Consider the following 18,522-nt stretch of genomic DNA (forward strand, 5'->3'; position numbering starts at 1 on the left):
AGAAATAAATTTGATTTTGGCCAGGTTAAGTTTGAGATGCCTGTTGGACACCCAGGTTGCTGAACACTGCAGACAGTTGTATAAATGGGTTTGGAGCTCATTGGAGAATTAGGGCTGGAGCCATAGATTTGATAGTATAGAGATGATGTTGACTCTGTGGGCCCAACAGGATCATCTCAGGGGAACACAGCTAGCGGAGAAGACCTAGGCCTGGATGCTGGGACACCCCCATATGTTAAGGAGAAGCAAAGAGATAGAGAAGAAGCAAAGCAGAGGAACCTAAGAAGTTTCTCCTGAAAGAATAAGCTGGTGTTGCACACCCACATGTGCCCCCTGCCCCTTGTTGACCTTGCACATCCAGGGTCCAGGACTGAGACACAGCCCAGGCCCCACTCACTCCACTGTACCCAGTCTCACCTCTTGTTCCAGAACCTGAGCCTGCTGCATGTCCAATGGTTGCCCCTCCTGTGAGGTGCCCTTCACTCACTTCGTTGAGCAGCTCATTTGCGCTGAGACCGTGGGTATAACGCTCAGCAAGAATGGTTCGGCACAGTCCCTGCCCTCAGGGTCACCAGCAAGTGGACGATTACAATGAACAGAAATGGTAGAGGTATAGCTATTTTAGTATAGACTGTGTGACCCAGGCAAGCATTTAGTTCAGTTGAGTTGCTCAGTTGTGTCCATGTCTTTGCGACCCCTATGAACTGCAGCATGCCAGGCTTCCTTGTCCATCACCATCTCCTGGAGCTTGCTCACACTCATGTCCTTTGAGTTGGTGATGTCATCCAACCATCTAATCTTCTGTCATCCCCTTCTCCTCCTGCCTTCAATCTTTCCCAGCATCAGGGTTTTTTCCAATGAATCAGTTCTTTGCATCATGTGGCCAAAGTTTTGGAACTTTAGCATCAGTCCTTCCAGTGAATATTCAGGACTGATTTCCTTTAGGATTGACTGGTTTGATCTCCTTGCAGTCCAAGGGACTCTCAAGAGTCTTCTCCAACACCACAGTTCAAAAGCATCAATTCTTTGGCACTCAGCTTTCTTTATGGTCCAACTCTCACATCCATACAGGATAACTAGAAAAACCATAGCTTTGACTAGATGAACCTTTGTTGGCAAAGTAATGTCTCTGCTTTTTAATATGCTGTCTATGTTTGTCATAGCTAGTATAGTTGCTGTTGTGAACCTAAATTTCCCATCTGAATGGAATTAAGTGTGAAGGGCTCTCTGATGTACCCTGAGGATGTGATGGATGGATGAGCAAATGAAAACTCCAGTCTAGCCCCTCATGGAACACTAAAAAGACAGTGAGTGGGGAGGCCTGGTCAGCATCTCTGTGTGGTGAGTCGACATGTGGTATGTTAGCCTATAACAAGTCTCTGGTTTTTCCTTCAGATGTCTGCTCTCTTCCTCACCCTTCACTGTTCCTATTCTGTCTGCTCTGGGTCTTCTCTTTGGTTCTACTTGTCTATCCCAAAGCAGAAGAAAGGGCTGGTTTTAACAGAGAAGAATCTTTTGATATTGAACCAGGAAGATGGGTGGCCAAAAACTTCATTCATGATTTTCCATAAGATGTTACAGAAAAACTCAAACATTTTGGTCAACCCAGTACAGGGAACCTTTAATGTTTAAATGATCTGGGAAAGTGGAACAAAGGATTCTGGGAAATTCAAGGCTCTTTACACAGAGTACCAAGTGCCCACACAGTGTTCTGTGTATAATGGCTGAGCTTGGTAATAAACTCTCAGCCACGCCCTTAAGCCCAGCCACACCCACTCCTCACACGCCTCAAAACCTTTTGGGGAGGGTACCGATTGCAGCCGCTTCTCAAAGGAGTGCAGAAAGTGTCTCTGAAAAGAACACAGCCATTTGTTCTCTGTCAAGATGCCTCTTTCATACTGTAATTAGAGTGCTGTGGAGGGGTGGAAACGGGGGAGAAGGAGGAACATGAAATGCTCTGACTTCCCTCATGGCTTTTTCTGCCTGCACCGCAGAGCTTTGAACTCACTGAAATACTGCGACTGACAAACACACCGTTATAGGCACAGAGAGGGAGAAAGCAGCATGTGTGTCCCTGCGTTTGTGCCTCCAAAGTGTCTGTATGCTAAAGTGAGGCGGGGCGGCTTGGCATGGGGGCAGGGCAGAATTTGACAGAGAAGGGAGATCAGAATTCCCCCTTGTAACCTTGTGTCACTCCAAGAGTCACACTGAACTGATGTAGCCTGCATCTTAAGTTTTAAAGAAGAATGAACAGATTCTTCAAAATAAATTCTGGCAACATGTTTATGTTCACATCTGAAAACACTGATAGGAATAATATATACCTAAGAGTGTTGTTGGAGAAGGCAATGGCAACTCACTCCGGTACTCTTGCCTGGAAAATCTCATGGACGGAGGAGCCTGGTAGGCTGCTCCATGGGGTCACTAAGAGTCGGACACGACTGAGTGACTTCACTTTCACTTTTCACTTTCAGGCATTGGAGAAGGAAATGGCAACCCACTCCAGTATTCTTGCCTGGAGAATCCCAGGGACGGGGGAGCCTGGCGGGCTGCCATCTATGGGGTCGCACAGAGTTGGACACGACTGAAGTGACTTAGCAGCAGCAGCAGCAAGAGTGTTACATCTTCAGGCTTTTATTTTCCCAGTCTGCAAAGTGGGTTTAAAAAAAAGTGATGTTCCCTTAATTCCCTTCCTGAAAGTCTGTGAGGACAAGCTTGTGAGAACCCAAAACTTTTCACAGGGTTCATAGTTCCTGCTGTTCCGTGGTCATCTTTGCTAATACAAGGAAATGATAAAGCTTATTGGTGTGAAGTAGTGCAGCATTCAAGAATATTTGTGGGTTTTTGTTTTGTTTTAAATTGTATTTGCAGCAGTAGCAACAATTTCTTGATTACATTGTGCATAAAAATCAGTTGGCGTCTTTCTAACACTTGCTGGCAGGGGAGGAGAAAGAATGGTGTGGAGATAGTCTCCAGCGACTGTTTCAGTCACAGCAGATGATGTTTGAAGCGACTGGCACATTTCATGTAGATAACAGAGAACTGATGCTCTTGGGCCCAATGATGTTCAACATAAATGTGTCAGGATATCCAGCTGACTTAATACACAGATGAACTCCTGGTCTGCCCTCCAGAAATGACTCCTTGTGGTATCTTTTCCATCTCAGTTTATTGAACTCCATCCTTCTAGTTGCTCAAGGAGAAAACCTTGAGTGCCTTCTTTGACTCACATCGCTCTTATGGTCCATGTTTAAGGTGTCAGCAAGTTTTCCTAGCTGTACATCGCAGTATACCCAGAATCCCAGTACTTCTCAGTGTCGGCACTCCTGCCACTCTGGCTGAGGCAGCCGCCATGATCTGGAAGTAACCTGGGAAGTCTCTCCCTGCCTTCACCTGTAGCCTTCATCAGTCTGTTCTCAACAGGCAATCAGAGACAGTCCGTGAAACTGTGAATCAGATCCTGTGACTCCTCTGCTGCAAACCCCCTACCCCATGGTTTCCAGATGATACCAAGTAAAAGTCAGGTTATTATCCATGGTCTACGTGGTCTAGCCCCCTGCCTCCGTGTGACCTGTTACCCACTCTGAGCTTACCTTATTAGATTTTTCATTTATTGCATCCACTCCAGCCATATGGGCTCCTTTCTGTTCTGCGGAAGCTCCTCCGGAGTGTTCCTGGCCCACAGCTTGCCCTGGCTGCCTCTTCTGGAATACTCTTCCTCAGACATCTGTGTGGCTCACTTTTCAAGTCTTCTCAGCGAGGCCTTTCCTGGCCACTCGACCCCCAAATCCCAGACCCTCTCTCCATACTTACAATTCTTCTTCTATGCTTTGTTTTTCCTTCTTATCAGTATTGAGCATACTCTATATTTGTGCTTATTATCCTGGTTATTGTCAGTCTTCTTTACTAGAATGTAAGCTTCATGAGGCCAAGTATTTTTGCTTTTATGTTTGCTGCTATATCCCCATGTGCTAAAGCAATGCTAACCAGGTAGTAGGCACTCAGTAAATTTTATTTTGGAAGCACAATGAGTAGATAAATAGATAGATAGATAGATAGATAGGGGCCTTAATAGTAGGTTGTGTATATGGTGATACATTCTTAGGAATGTCAGACATACTTAAAATAGGCACTTGAAATACCTATTCTGTGCTAGATACTATACTTTGCACTTTCCATCTCTTATTTAAATTAATCCTCAAAATGCTTTGAAAGAGGTGTGGTGTTTATTCCTACTTTACAAATGAGGAAACACTCAGAGAGGCTTCAGAACAGGTCCCACCCTGATGGAGCCATGATTCAAGCCCAGTTCAGTCATGTTTCAGACCTTCTCATCATTGTGCTGTAACGGTGTGGGTTTATACCAACTCCAAGGTTAGAAAGCAAAACAGGGAAACATAGCTCCTTCGTGATCTCCTTTATGCTAATTGCCAGGCCTTTTATTTTTTATTTTTATTTGAGATTTATTTATCTCAAATAAATAAATGAGATCTCAGCGTCAAGAAGAAAAAGGAAGAAAAAAGTCCACGCAAAATTCCCCAGCATCTTAAAATCATCTGCCTCCTTGAGGTCTCATGACTGCAGTATCATGAAGATGTGAATGGCACTGACTGCACCTTGAGATGAAAGTGATGCTCTAGATCAGCCGCCACGGGCACTGTCGGCCTTGGGCCAGCAACCCCCTGACCTCTCTGCACCTCAAGTTCCTCGCCTGTAAAAGGCAAGACTCAGGAGTGTGACTTGTCAGGTCCTCCCACCTGATATTCTGGCCCGTGAGACTCGTGGCCTTTCTTTCATCACTGTGGGAGTAGTATGGCAGTCAGGGGGTGGACCATCGCACTCTGTGCAAGGCTGTTTATTTGCCTTCTCTGCTTTAGGGAAGGACTTTTGCTCATTGGAGGAGCCCTTCTAAAGGCCCTGATCTCTAAGGAGAAGTGACATGGTGTGACGCAGTGCCTCAGTTCATGCATTCCTCATCCTCCAGCATGCCCATCCATTCTGCTTATTAGAGTCCACACTGGATGGCATTTAGAGTATTGGCTGCTGTTTTGGCCTTTATTTATTGACATCCTAAGTCTCCTTAAATCCTTTCTGGAACAAATCAAGGGATAAGGTGTAAATAACTGTAATACAGCTGAACCGTGTGACCTTCAGTAAGGTATTTACCTTCTCTGGGCTGTGTTTGCTCCTCTAAAAAATGGGAGAAAAGGTTCCCCAGGCTCCTAGCACACTGAAAAAATTGTTTTACGGGCCATGAAACTCATGCCACTAAAACCCCCACTCATGCCATTCTCCAGTGAAATTGAAATGAAAACACTGCCAACACACAATTGCCTGTCTGACCTTCCCCAATTTCTTTGTTAACTTCAAAACAGGTAGGGTCAAAGTTGGTTTTTTTTTTTTTATGTCTAACCTAAATCCTCTTTCCTAAAGCAGGCGTGTTACAGGAAGACTGGCAAGGTTCCCCTCACGCAGTGAAGCACTTTAGAAATGTGGGCTTTGAATATTAATAGCAATATGACCACGTGGTCATTTGTGAGCTTGGCAGAGTCCATCGTCCACATATGCTTCTGCATGCCAGCCTGAGCATGTGTGTGTTCATGCCAATGTGTGTGTGATAAAGCGTACAAGTGTGTACAGAAGTGAGGGTAAACAGATCTTTGAGTCACAGGGACCAGCCCCTCCAGGCAGGCTTTATCTTCCTTTTGGTTGCCATGACAACAGCAAGGGCCTCTGCATCAGTAAACAAAGCTCCCTGCATGGACTGAACTAGGAGGAGGGGTCTGGAGCTAGAAGCCAGAACTGGGAGCCATGTAGTCCTCCAATAGAGTGTTGTCACTCACAGCAGACCTACCAGAACATCTTCCCCATTAGGTGAATACAGAGATGCCTGTTCAGATACCCTGAGACTCTGAGGTGACATAACGTGGGCAGGAATTTCCAGTTGGAGCAAGGCTTCAGTGAAGCTCACTCTAATCCCCAACAGTTAGTCATCTCATAGAGAATTCTAGCAATGTGAAAGGCCAAAGCCCCTCCCATCATGCTGTGGATCTGTACCAATCACTTTAGTTTATTAATAGGCAGAAGAGCTGCTGGGTGAATTGTCTGGGGCTCCTCTATAAGTCCGGAAGTTCATCAAATAGAAATCAATTTAATATTAACCTAAATATGACTTCACATACCCCCTAATCACACATGATAAACACACATGGATAAACAAACCTTGTCTGAGATTATCTTTATCATTCTTCCACTTTAATCATGAATAATATGGAATTGGCTATGTATGAATAGTTGATTTGTACAAATTATGCCTCTCATATAAACTGCTAAAAACCAAAAGCAGTCACAAGTGTAAATTTACTAACTTGGATGTAAGAAGAAAAGTGTACTTAACCATGCAGTGTGGTGAGATCAGCCTCCTCCTTAGTTCCAGTAGCTGAAGTTTAGAAACCCAAACGTTGCATGCACATGAGACAAGCAGAATAGAGGCTCAGCTGTGCTCCTCTTTACGTCATCTTCCTTCTGTGTGGTAACTGTGTTGTGAGGGTAACTGTAGGTTATCTTCCCAGGGAGAAAAAAAGACAACCAAAAATTATGAGTAACAGAATTAGTAAAGAAGTATTCCAATGAAATGTGATAGATTATCCCCCCACCAGTTTTATTGTGATATAATTGACATATAACACTGCATTAGTTTAAGATGTATAAGATGATTCAGTATTTGTAGGTATTGTAAAATGATCACCACGATAGGTTTAGTTAACATCCGTCACATCACATGGTTACATTTTTTTCTTATGATGAGAACTTTCAAGATTTACTCTTTTAGCAACTTTAAAATATGCACAATGTTGTTAACTTTGTCTCTATGCTATATGTTACATCTTCAGAACTTGTTTATCTTATAACTGGAAATGGGTACCTATTGACTAGTGATAGTGAAGTCACTCCGTCGTGTCCGACTCTTTGCGACCCCATGGACACCAGGCTCCTCCGTCCACGGGATTTTCTAGGCAAGAGTACCTTCACCCATTTCCCCCAGCCCCTACCCCCACCTCTGGCAACCACCACAATATTCTGTTTCGGAATTCAGTTTTTTTTAAGTTACACATATAAATGAGATCATACAGTACTTGGCTTTCTCTGTCTGACATATTTTACTTAGCATAATGCCTTCAAGGTCTATCTATATTGTCCCAAATGGCAGGATGTCCTTCTTTATTATGGCTGCATAATATCCTGTTGTATGTCTATGTGTGTACATGTGCATAGATGGATACTTAGATTGTTTCCCTGTTCTGGCTATTATAAATAATGCTGCAATAAACATGGGGATACAGAATCTCTTTGAGATAGTAATTTCAATTCCTTTGAATATATACCCAGAAATGGGATTGCTAAACCATATGGTAATTCTATTTTCAATATTTTGAGGAACCTTCATACTGTTTTCCGTAGTGGCAGCACGAATTTATATTCGTGCCAATAGTGCAAAAGGGTTCCATTTTCTCCACATTCTCCCCAACAATTGTCTCTCATCTTTTTGATAAGAACTCTTGTAACACGATGTAGTTTTGATTTGCATTTCCCCAGTGATTAGTAATATTGAGTACCTTTTCATGTACCTGTTGGTCATTTGTATGTCTTCTTTGGAAAAAATGTCTATTTAGTTCCTCTGAGTATTTTATAATGGTTTTGTTTTTGTTTTGCTATTGAATTATGTGAGTTCTTGATATATTTTGAATATTAACCCCTTATCAGATATATGGTTTGCACATATTTTCTTCCTTTCCATAGGTTGCCTTTTCATTCCATAGCGTGACATCTCATTGAATTTTTATCACTTTACAATCTTTTGTGTAAGAATCCATTCAGGACTCTCAGACTAAAACAGATTTATTCCTACTCTGGTTATGAGCAGATCTTACTTTGTGTTTTTCTAATGTCAACCTTGTCTGGAGAGGAAGCTGAGGCAGAGAGGTTTACTGTTCAGATTTTTAGCACCAGAGGTTACTGGAGTACCTCGCTCCAAGAGTAGACTTGGTTGTATTTATGCTACATCACGTGAGGGTTTATTTTTGTTTGCCTGGTTTGAAATTCTGAAGTCTAGATGCATCCTAGTCTGAATTCTGTTACATCTAGGGTGTAGACACACTGGATAGAGCAAATAAAAAGGCACCATCCTCTTACCTTGAGCCGCAGGTTAATGTCAGGTGGACTTAGGGGACATGAACACTCTTCTCGTGTCAGATTTTCTCCTTTGGAACTTCCTGTTGCTTAATCCAAAGAAACTCTATAAAATGAAATATTCATAGGGCCATTCCTTGAGGCACGTTTCATTAAGAAGTTTGGCAGTGGATGGCTAAGTAAGGTAACGGCCATATGTTTTATCTTTGCAAAAGCATCGTCATCTGAATAACTCCAGGATAATCCTCTATGAAGAGGAGAGAGTATTCAGGTCCTCAGGGAAGAGAGGGACCAGACGGAGGAGCACACGTCCCTTTCCTCAGTCTGGCTACATATATGCTCATGAGACTGGCAAGCGTGTTGTATCTAAGGTTAGAATAATCACTTATTTGGGGCAGGTAATGGAGCTAAGTCCTGTTTGTCCCTGCTTTCTCCAGAATGCAAGGATACACAAACTCAAGCAGTGCCTCACTAACTTGACTAATGCTACAAAATTTTTACTAGGTCCTTATTAACCCAACACAGAACAATGGATTATATGCTGCTCTCTCGATTTAAAAGACAGTCCTTTTAGAAAAAACACAAAATTCTGTTTTTATGTCCTTGTTTTCCTCAGCCTTTGACTGGAGAATAAGTCCCCTTTGTGGGTTTTAAATGTGACTTCTAGACACATGGAAGACAGCTCAGGCCTTGTAGAAACAGCACTTAATCTGGAATCAAAAGACATTCGTTTAAATTCCGGCTCTGTCTCCTGCTAATTTGGTCATTTTGAGCAAGTAACCTTTCTGAGTCTCCCAGGGTTTCTGCAAATCTACATGAAATAATTTACATGAAAGCGATTTAGAAAATGAGACTTTTACAAATGTGGCTTATGAACATTAGGTGTCCTTAATATTTTATTTTTGTAATCCGTGGTATCTACTGTAATACTCGGCTGTGGATTAAACTTCCCAGGTCCTTGTTGGAATGTGGTGTGACTCAGACTCTACTTGGCCTCATAGAACCTGCAGACCTGTCAGAGAGAGGAGCCTTGGCACAAACCCGGACAGCAAGGGAGGGCTGGGAAGTGCCGTGAATGATATGGTGCCACACTTGGTGCCCTGGGCTCCCATCTGAAAAACAAAACAAGCTGATTGATAAACATAATACAGAAGGCCTCCAAACACAGCCCTTCTTCCCCTCCACTGACGAGCAGAAAGCTGCTTAGAAAGTTTCCCTGTTGGTGCACACTCTGTTTCTTTTAGCCAAGAGGCTTCTTAAAAAGTCCAAGCCAGATTTGTTGGGCTCTGGGCCTGTAGGATGCCAGGTGGGAGGGTGGGAGGAAACGGGGGCCTGCAGTGGCAGAGGAGAGCAGGGAAACCAGCTGGTGAGACTGGAGCCAGGAAACTTCCAAAGATAAAGAGAGATTAGGCTGGGATGACTTGCCTCTCCTTCCGGAAATGAAGCCACATGGTCATTCTGGGGATTGGGTAGAGGTGACATGCTGCACTCTTCATAGACTAATGCTACAGAGATTTTAGTGGAGCCAAGCAAAGAAACACAGTGGTGGCCTTGTCTAGGAGTTACCTGGCAACTGCTGTGTTCTCGTTAGTTCACCTGGCTCTGCTTGGGTCCGTGCAGAGATGCTGCATCCCTTCATCTAAGCCTTTGGAATTCAGGGCAGATCTATCAGTATGGTTTTCAAGTCAGCCTAGATATTGTCATTAAAAAAAAAATCTATTAAATAAGTACCACACAGCAGGCCTAGTCTAGTCCTGGAGATGCAAAGTTGAGTAAGACAGAATGTTTCCACAAAAAGCTCACAGAGAGGGAGAGAGACAGTCACATGTATAGCTCACTGCCATAGAGGTCTGGCTGTAAGACAAGCTATGAAGAGACAGAGGGAAGGTATAGAGCAGAGGTCAGAAGACTGGAGGCAAGGGAGAGGGGCAAGCTAAACATTAGAGGTGACCTTTCAATCTGGCCTTGAAGGATTTTAACAGACTCAGGCAGGTAAGGCTGGGTTCTAGGCAGTGTGAATTAAACCTTTAGATCCCTCAGTGCTCTTTCAGGAACCGTGGGACGTGTACTGGGGCTGGAGCTTGGCTATAGTGGGGCTGCAGGTAGGCACGAGGTAGATCGGATTGATGGGAGGTGAGGTTTGAAAGAAAGGTCCAGATCTAACCATGAAGGACTGTGAAAGGTCTGTTTGGTATTTAGCAGCTGGTGGAGGAGATGTGAAGGAAGAGAAGATAGAAGAGGGAATTTATAGGATCCGAGGGTCATGGTTCCTCTTAGTGGCACTGTATTTTAGGACACTTGACCTTTCAAATGACCACTTAACTCCCGTTAGCTTCAGTGTTCTGAGCTGGAAAATGGAGATGTTGGTAATAATGCAGATGCTAAAGGATTATTGTGTTTCTCTGCTCATAGCTCGCTTATGTACATGTGTGTTCAGTTGTGTCCGGCTCTTTGCGACCCCGTGAAATGTAGCCTGTCAGGCACCTCAGTCCATGGGATTCTCCAGGCAAGAATACTGGAGTTGGTTGCCATTGCCTCCTCCAGGGGATCTTCCTGATCCAGGGACTGAACCCATGTCTCCTGCATTGGCAGGCAGACTCTTTACCACTGAGCCAGCTGGGAAGCCCCATAGTGTGCTTAAATTCTCCTATTTCACGGTCTTGTTCAAAATACTGCATCCTGCTAAACCCTCCTGGATTCCCCTAGAGTGTAGTTGAAACATGAAGGCACACAGCTATGTAAAGGTAGAAAGCTGCATATAAATATGCCTCTGGGCTAGACAGATATATGGGGAACCTGGGCTCTTAGAGCAGAGAGGCCTAGGGTTTCAAACCTGGCTCCATCTCTTAGTTAAACTTGAATGAGTTGTTTAACTTCTAAGTTGAGGCTGAAAATACCTGTTTTGCCGCCTTCTCATTTTGGTTGTAAAGATTAAATGCACAAAATGGGGATGCAGGTACTTGGAAATTAGAAAGTGCTCCACAAATGTCACTCACTCTGGTTTGGACATGGTAAGATCCAGTGCATATTTTAGAAAGATGACACTAATTGCTGTGAAATGGATGAAATGAAGGGAAGAGAGGCAGGTGGCCGACCAGGTACCTGCTATTTCAGTAGTCCATGCAGGAAAAGGTGAGGTCTTAGACCAAAGCAGTAAGAATGAGGAGGGAGGGTGGATCCAAGTGCCATTTTGAAGATAGAACCAACAAAACAATGACAGGGATAGAAAGACAAAGAACCAAAGGTAAGAACTTTGGTAGGTGGTAACACCATGAACCAAGCTAGCTCCTTGTTACTTTCTTACTTGCTGAAATCCAGAGGAGTCGGTGGAAAAAAAGAGGTGCTCCATGGGTTAAATTCTGTTACCCTGACTCTCGCTGGTCCTAATCAACTCTCCCATCCCTCAAGACACCCTTAGGAGAACCCACTGAACCTGACACCAAGTCCAGGAGAATTTCTCCTCCTAAGTCTGCCTTGTCCCGGCCCTTAGCCTGACTGTGACCTCTGTAAGGTGCCTCTGCCCAAGGAACCCCCTCTGTCTTGGAAGGAGAGGCCAGATGAAGCATGAACTGGCATCCCCCTGCCTCGCGGTAAATTGGCACCCCTCCCTCTGCTGCCCTGGGGCCAGGGCATGCACCTTTGCCCCTGGTTCCTCTCCTCCTCCCTGGACATGAGGGAGCACCCTCAGTGGGTGCTGGGATCTGTTATCTCGGGTTGCTGCTCTTTGTTGATGGAGAACTCATGAATAAGTGGAACAGCTTTCAGGGCAGTAGGAGAATGTGTGAGCCATGGCCAGGAGGCACTGCGCTAGCAAGGGGTGTTCTGGCTGGAAGGGTGTTTGATGATGAGAAGGGCACTGGTGCAAATGTGGCTTCCAGAGTGGCCTACTAGCCAGTGAATATTTCTTGATCTCACTCGTTGAATCTCACCATCTTCCTGTCTGCCAGGAAGTCCTCATTCCTCTTCTCTCTTCTTTTTCCCATAGGGCTTTCAGTTCAGTTCAGTCGCTCAGTCGTGTCTGACTCTTTGCGACCCCATGAATTGCAGCACGCCAGGCCTACCTGTCCATCACCAACTCCCAGAGTTTACCCAAACTCATGTCCATCGAGTTGGTGATGCCATCCAGCCATCTCATCCTCTGTTGTCCCCTTCTCCTCCTGCCCCCAATCCCTCCCAGCATCAGGGTCTTTTCCAATGAGTCAGCTCTTCACATCAGGTGGCCAAAATATTGGAGTTTCAGCTTCAGCATCAGTCCTTCCAGTGAACACCCAGGACTGATCTCCTTTAGAATGGACTGGTTGAATCTCCTTGCAGTCCAAGGGACTCTCAAGAGTCTTCTCCAACACATTTCAAAAGTATCAATTTTTCGGCGCTCAGCTTTCTTTACAGTCCAACTCTCACATCCATACATGACCACTGGAAAAACCATAGCCTTGACTAGATGGACCTTTGTTGGCAAAGTAATGTCTCTGCTTTTTAATATGCTGTTTAGGTTGGTCATAACTTTCCTTCTGGGTTGTTTTGTTTGTTTTAATCGTCTTTTACCATAGAGTGGCTCTGTCCCCTGTTAGGGGGCTGTGTCTTCCATCTGATGCTCTTGCTGGTTTTATCCCCCTGTCTTGTTTTCCCCTCCACCCCACCCCATCTTCCCACTTTCTTTCTTCTGGAGCCGTGTGCCCTTCCTGTGTCCTTTCTTATCCAACCTTGACCAGCCATCTTCAGACAGCATTTCAACCCTTCAGGGCATCGGTGTCATGGTCTTCAGTGGCAGCACATACTAAGCACCACGCCCAGTGGGTCAGGCCACCAGAATTATGGGTAGAGTTCAGATCCCAGTAAGTGACAAGTGACTGCCCTCCCCTAAGCCTTGGTTCCCTGTCTGTTAAATAGGGTTTTAATAGTGCTTACTTCATAGGGTGATTGTGAAGATCAAATGAGTTAATGGATATGAAAAACTTCATATAGGACTGGCACATAATCATCACTCAATAGACAGTAGTCACTGTTGTTATTAAAAGCATAAAGGATAGTTTGACCCCTCAGAGGGTTGACTTTCTGTTGTAGCCAGAGCCACATAATATATAGCATTCTGGAACCTAGCTCGTCACATTACTAAATCAGTAGCTTTCAAAACAGAGCAAGCAGATGAGATCAGGCACTTTGTTATACGGCAAAAACATTGTAAAGCAACCATACTATAGTAAGATTAAAAAAAAATAAATCTCACCTTTATAAGTACAAAAAAGGAAATTAATGCAAATGTTATTAATATCAGCTTTTAAAAATAGTATTCTAGTGTAAGTTTCTTTCCAAGAACCTGAAATATACTCATAGTACAAGTTTTATAAGTATGATTCAGTTATTTTCTAATTTCTATTTAATTTTTTTCTTTGATTGAGGGATTTCTTAATGGTGTATTCATTCATTTCCAAATATATGAGTGTTTTCTAGTTGTCTTTTTGTTATTGATTTCTAGCTTTATTGCATTTTATTTCAAGAAGATAACTTATATTGAAAAAAAAGAAAAATTAGAGCAAGCAGAAAGTTTTAGTGCTGACTGAAATGAAACTGATCTGAGAAGACTTCCTGTAAGAGGTTGAACAAAGTTTCTTTCTGTGCAACATTTTAAGATTATAGTTGCAGGCTGGGACAAAGGAAATGGGGTATACACAGTGCCTGCTCATTCACTCACTCTCCTGCTTGCTTCACCCTTTCTTTTGGTCATGGCACTGCCCAAACCTAGTGAATCCTATCCACTTTGTCTACAGGGAATTTGCCAAAGAGAGAGAGAGAGTGGAGAACCGGAGAGCCTTCATGAAACTGCGGCGCCAGCAGCAGATCGAGCGTGAGCTGAATGGGTACCGCGCCTGGATAGACAAAGCAGGTAAGACCTGGGGGCTGGAGGAGGTTGGTGATGACATCCGGGACCTACCCCAGTACCCATTCCCAGTACTTCTGCTCAAAGGGCCAGTCTAGACCAGAGCGGAGAGAAGCTGGAAATGACTTGGTGACTTTGGGGGTTCCCAGCTGGTCCCATTTTCTCCCTCTGGAGTCTGTCCCTGTTCTTCTACCAAAACCTTTCATGAGGCAGACATTTCAGCAAGGTGAGCTGAGTAGAAGATCACATAACCCAGCGCGAGAGCAAAGTCTGGGCTGATGCCATTTCACACTACTACTGTTACTACTAACAATAGTCCATTCAGTCCACGATATTTATTGAGGGCGTACTTTGTGCCAAGTCCAGTTCTAGGCATTTGTGATACAGCAGTGAGCCAGAGCTCGACTCTCGTGGAGCTCAACTACCCTAGAGCTGGGAAGGCAGTGATGAACAAAATAAGGAGTAATTTTTCATAGGGTAATAAGTACAATGAAGCTCTTTCTTGGTGGCTTAGATGGTAAAGAATCCACCAGCAATGCAGGAGACCTGGGTTCAATCCCTGGGCTGGGAAGATCCCCTGAAGAAGGAAATGGCTACCCACTCCAGTATCCTTGCCTGGGAAATCCCGTGAATAGAGGAGCCTCACAGCTACATACAGTCCATGGGGTCACAAGAGTTGGATACGACTGAGTGACAAAAGTTTCCACTTTCAAGTACAATGAAAACAGATCAAGGTAGGGCTAGGGGTTTAGGGTGAGTTGCAGTTTTAAATGGAGGGTCAGCGTAGACCTATCTGGGAAGAGGTGTGAAGGAGATAAGAGGGTGAGCCGCAGGGAGCCCTGAAGGAAGCATACCCCAGCGTCCTGGCTGCAATGTGGGAGGAGACCCAGAGGGCTCCAGGAGCTGCCTGAGGTGTGAGCAGGGGAGGGCAGAAGCTGGGATGAAGGCATTCTCATGGTGGGAGCAGGCGGCAGAGCCTGTAGGACCTTTACCAGCCCTTGTAAAGTTTGGGGCTTTCCTGTGAGTCAAGTGAGAACCGCAGGAGGGTCTTGAGCAGAGAAGGGACATGCTCTGTGTAAGATTTATAGAAGCACTTGGTTGCTGCATTGAGAACAGACGGTATGAAGACCTGGGCCTGAGCAGGGAGAACGATAGACTACTACAGTAGGCCAGCTAAGAGATGATGCCGAGAACTGGTTTTCCCTGTTCCTTGCTGTCATCAGCTCCTCACTCATGGCTCAGCCTCAGGAATAATTGTTGCCCAGCCCTGAGGAAAGGTCCAGGTTTATCCTGATTTTATGAACCCACAGAGAGCCTCCAAACTCAAGAGTGACTGTGGCTCTGCTGTTTATGAGGGGCGTCGATCACCCCATATCTGTCAGTAAAGAGGATACATTTGCTTTCCTTGTTATTTTAAAGGTTGCATTGCATTGGTGTTATATATCTTCATTTTCTAACTGAACAAAGAGTACATTTTTTTTAATTTAAAAAAAAAAGCATAACAGTCAGCATCTTAGCTCTGTTCCTGGTAGAAAAGCAGAGCACAAAGAGATCTCTTGGGAAGAATTTGGAATAGGATTGGGTACTTAGTGGCCTGACCCTTATTCTTCTCTAAGCTTTGGAATGATGGATGCTATGACTCCTATTCTGACCACAACACATACAGGCTCTCTCAGCTCAGGAGTCAACGTTTGATCATCTGTCGGGTGAGAGAGCAGGAATGATGCAAAGTGCCATGCCAAAGCCAAATAAAAGCCACTCCTCATTTGGGACTATCTGCATTTCTTTGCTGCTTCTGGAAGCAAGAGCCATGGAATGGTGACTGTACTCCCCATTTCATCCTTGCTCCTCTGAGACTCTTGTGTGGACATGGACTTGAATCATCCCTCCCTCTTCTCAGAACAGTAACTCAACAGATTTGCCTCCAGGCCAGCCTGGCAGCTTGAAGCTCCCAACTGCCCTTGGCTTCCTGGGCAAGGGAGCCATCTGACAGACCACCCTAGTGAGCAGGCTGGCAGCAAACCCCAAAGAGAACCCTCTGCGCCCTTCCCACGGCCCCCTTCAGGGTCAGGGGGCTCAGGATGTTGCTCTTTGCGGCTCTGCTTTTCAAAATACATGCAGAATTCCAAGGCTTCACTCTCTTCCAGTTGGCAAAGCCTGCTCTCTTCTCCTTCTAAGAAAAAAAGACGCACTGCGACGTCAAATTGTGCTTCCTGGCCCTTTCCTTTACAAATGGAGCGTGAGTGATTCAGAGACATATGGGTTACGTTTCCCTGGAAAGACACTCACAAGTTCCAGCGCGAACTTGGCAAAAGACGTTGGGGGAGGGGGTGGTGCCAGCCCATCAGGAGCCCTCGAGCGCTCCCCAGAGGTACAACAGCACCATCCACCCTCCTTCTGCCTCGGGCGCCCTCGGATCTGCCCACCCCAAAGCCCCAGACACTGTGCAGAGTGAAAAAGACTCTCTGGCTGAGGTCATTCATGTTGCTATGAGGTATTTAACAAGTACCTAATTTTGAAAGGATGGCCTCCAAAAGCCAGTGCTGTCAGTGACTTTCAAACCTTCTATGTGCACATCAAGGAGCATCCCACCAATAACACTTAACCTGTTAACTTAGTTTTGCCAGAGGGCTGTACTTAAAAAAGAAAGCTAAATGTTATGACTTTATAATGGCCATCCTGCGTGGTACATTCCGAGCCTCAACGTGTTCCCCTCCCTGGGAAATGCATTACGTGCTCTCAGTTTTATATGCAGGTGGAATTATGGTAATAACTTTATCCTTTTATGCTTGTCTTTGTACTTGTTAGAAGTGCTTAAATTAAACCATTGCTTAATAGAACTGCTGCATGCTTATCCCCAGCAGCTGGGATCTCAGGGAATGATTGCTGGCACTTCCAGGTCCCTCGCTTATGGCTGAGACAGGAGTGGGGATCAAAGCTCATCCATACCACTCTCAATAGGGGGCTCAGAATCCCACTATATGTGCGACAGAAGGTCTGTTTTGTTGATACATTTGAGAGATGTTGTTCTTGTTGTTCAGTTGCTAAGTCATGCCCGACTCTTTGTGACCCCATGGACTGCAGCACACCAGGCTTCACTGTCCTCCATTATCTCCCAGAGTTTGCTCAAATTCATGTCCATTGAGTCAGTGATAGCATCCAGCCATCTCATCTCCCCTTTCTTCTGCCTTCCATCTTTCCAAGCATCAGGGTCTTTTCCAGTGAGTTGGCTCTTTGCATCAGGTAGCCAAAGTGTTGGAGCTTCAGCATTAGTCCTTCCAATGTATATTCAGGGTTGATTTCCTTTAGGATTGACTGGTTTGATCTTCTTGCAGTCCAGAGGACTCTTGAGTCTTCTCTAGCACCACAGTTCAAAAGCATCAATTCTTCTGCACTCAGCCTTCATTATGGTCCAACTCTCACATCCATACATGACTATATGGATGTCTATATAGACCTTTGTTGGCAAAGTGATGTCTCTGCTTTTTAATACATTGTCTAGGTTTGTCACAGCTTTTCTTTCAAGGACCAAGAGTCTTTTAATTTCATGGCTGCAGTCACTATCTTCAGTGATTTTGGAGCCCAAGAAAATAAAGTCTGTCACTGTTTCAATTTTTTCCCCATCTGTTTGCCATGAGGTGATGGGACCAGTTCCCGTGATCTTAGTTTTTTTAATGTTGAGTTTTAAGCCAGCTGTTTTGCTCTCCTCTTTCACCTTCTTCAAGAGGCTCTTTAGTTTATCTTTGCTTTCTTCTATTAGAGTGGTGTTATCTGCATATCTGAGATTATTAATGTTTCTCCCAGCAATCTTGATTCCATCTTGTGTTTCATCCAGCCCAGCATTTCACATGATGTACCCTGCATAGAAGTTAAATAAGCAGGGTGACAGCACACAGCTTTGATGTACTGCTTTCCCAATTTTGAACCAGTTCATTGTTCCATGTCCAGTTCTAACTGTTGCTTTTTGTCCTGCCTATAGGTTTCTCAGGAGACGGCAAGGTGGTTTGGTATTACCATCTCTTTAAGAATTTTCCACACTTTGTTGTGATCCACACAGTCAAAGGTTTTTAGTGTATTCAAGGAAGCAGAGGTAGCTGTTTTTCAGCAATTCCCTTGCTTTTTCTTTGATCCAATGAATATTGGCAACCTGATCTCTGGTTCCTCTGCCTTTTCTAAATTCAGCGTGTACATCTGGAAGTTCTCAGTTCAAGTACTGCTGAAGCCTAGCTTGAAGGATTTTGAGCATTACCTTGCTAACATGTGAAATGAGTGTAATTGTATGGTAGTTTGAACATTCTTTGACGTTCCCTTTCTTTGGTGTTGGAATGAAAGCTGATCTTTCCCAGTCTCGTGGCTACTGTTGAGTTTTCCAAATTTGCTGGCCTATTGAGTACAATATTTTAACAGCATCATCTTTTATGGTTTGAAACAACTCATGCCAGCATTCTATCACC

General features: G+C 44.5%; 1 protein-coding gene across 3 annotated transcripts in view; it reads left to right on the top strand.

The window, feature by feature from the left end:
* The window catches only part of CACNA1E (calcium voltage-gated channel subunit alpha1 E), a 412,948-nt gene that overhangs the window by 300,219 nt on the left and 94,207 nt on the right, over window positions 1-18,522 (top strand). For all 3 annotated transcript variants that reach the window (XM_043923905.1, XM_043923907.1, XM_043923906.1), the window contains exon 9: window positions 13,959-14,074. In XM_043923905.1, the coding sequence (XP_043779840.1) occupies window positions 13,959-14,074 (116 nt within the window). The remainder of the gene's footprint in view (window positions 1-13,958; window positions 14,075-18,522) is intronic.

The sequence above is a fragment of the Cervus elaphus genome, chromosome 14, assembly GCF_910594005.1.
Source record: "Cervus elaphus chromosome 14, mCerEla1.1, whole genome shotgun sequence".
NCBI classification, from domain to species: domain Eukaryota; kingdom Metazoa; phylum Chordata; class Mammalia; order Artiodactyla; family Cervidae; genus Cervus; species Cervus elaphus.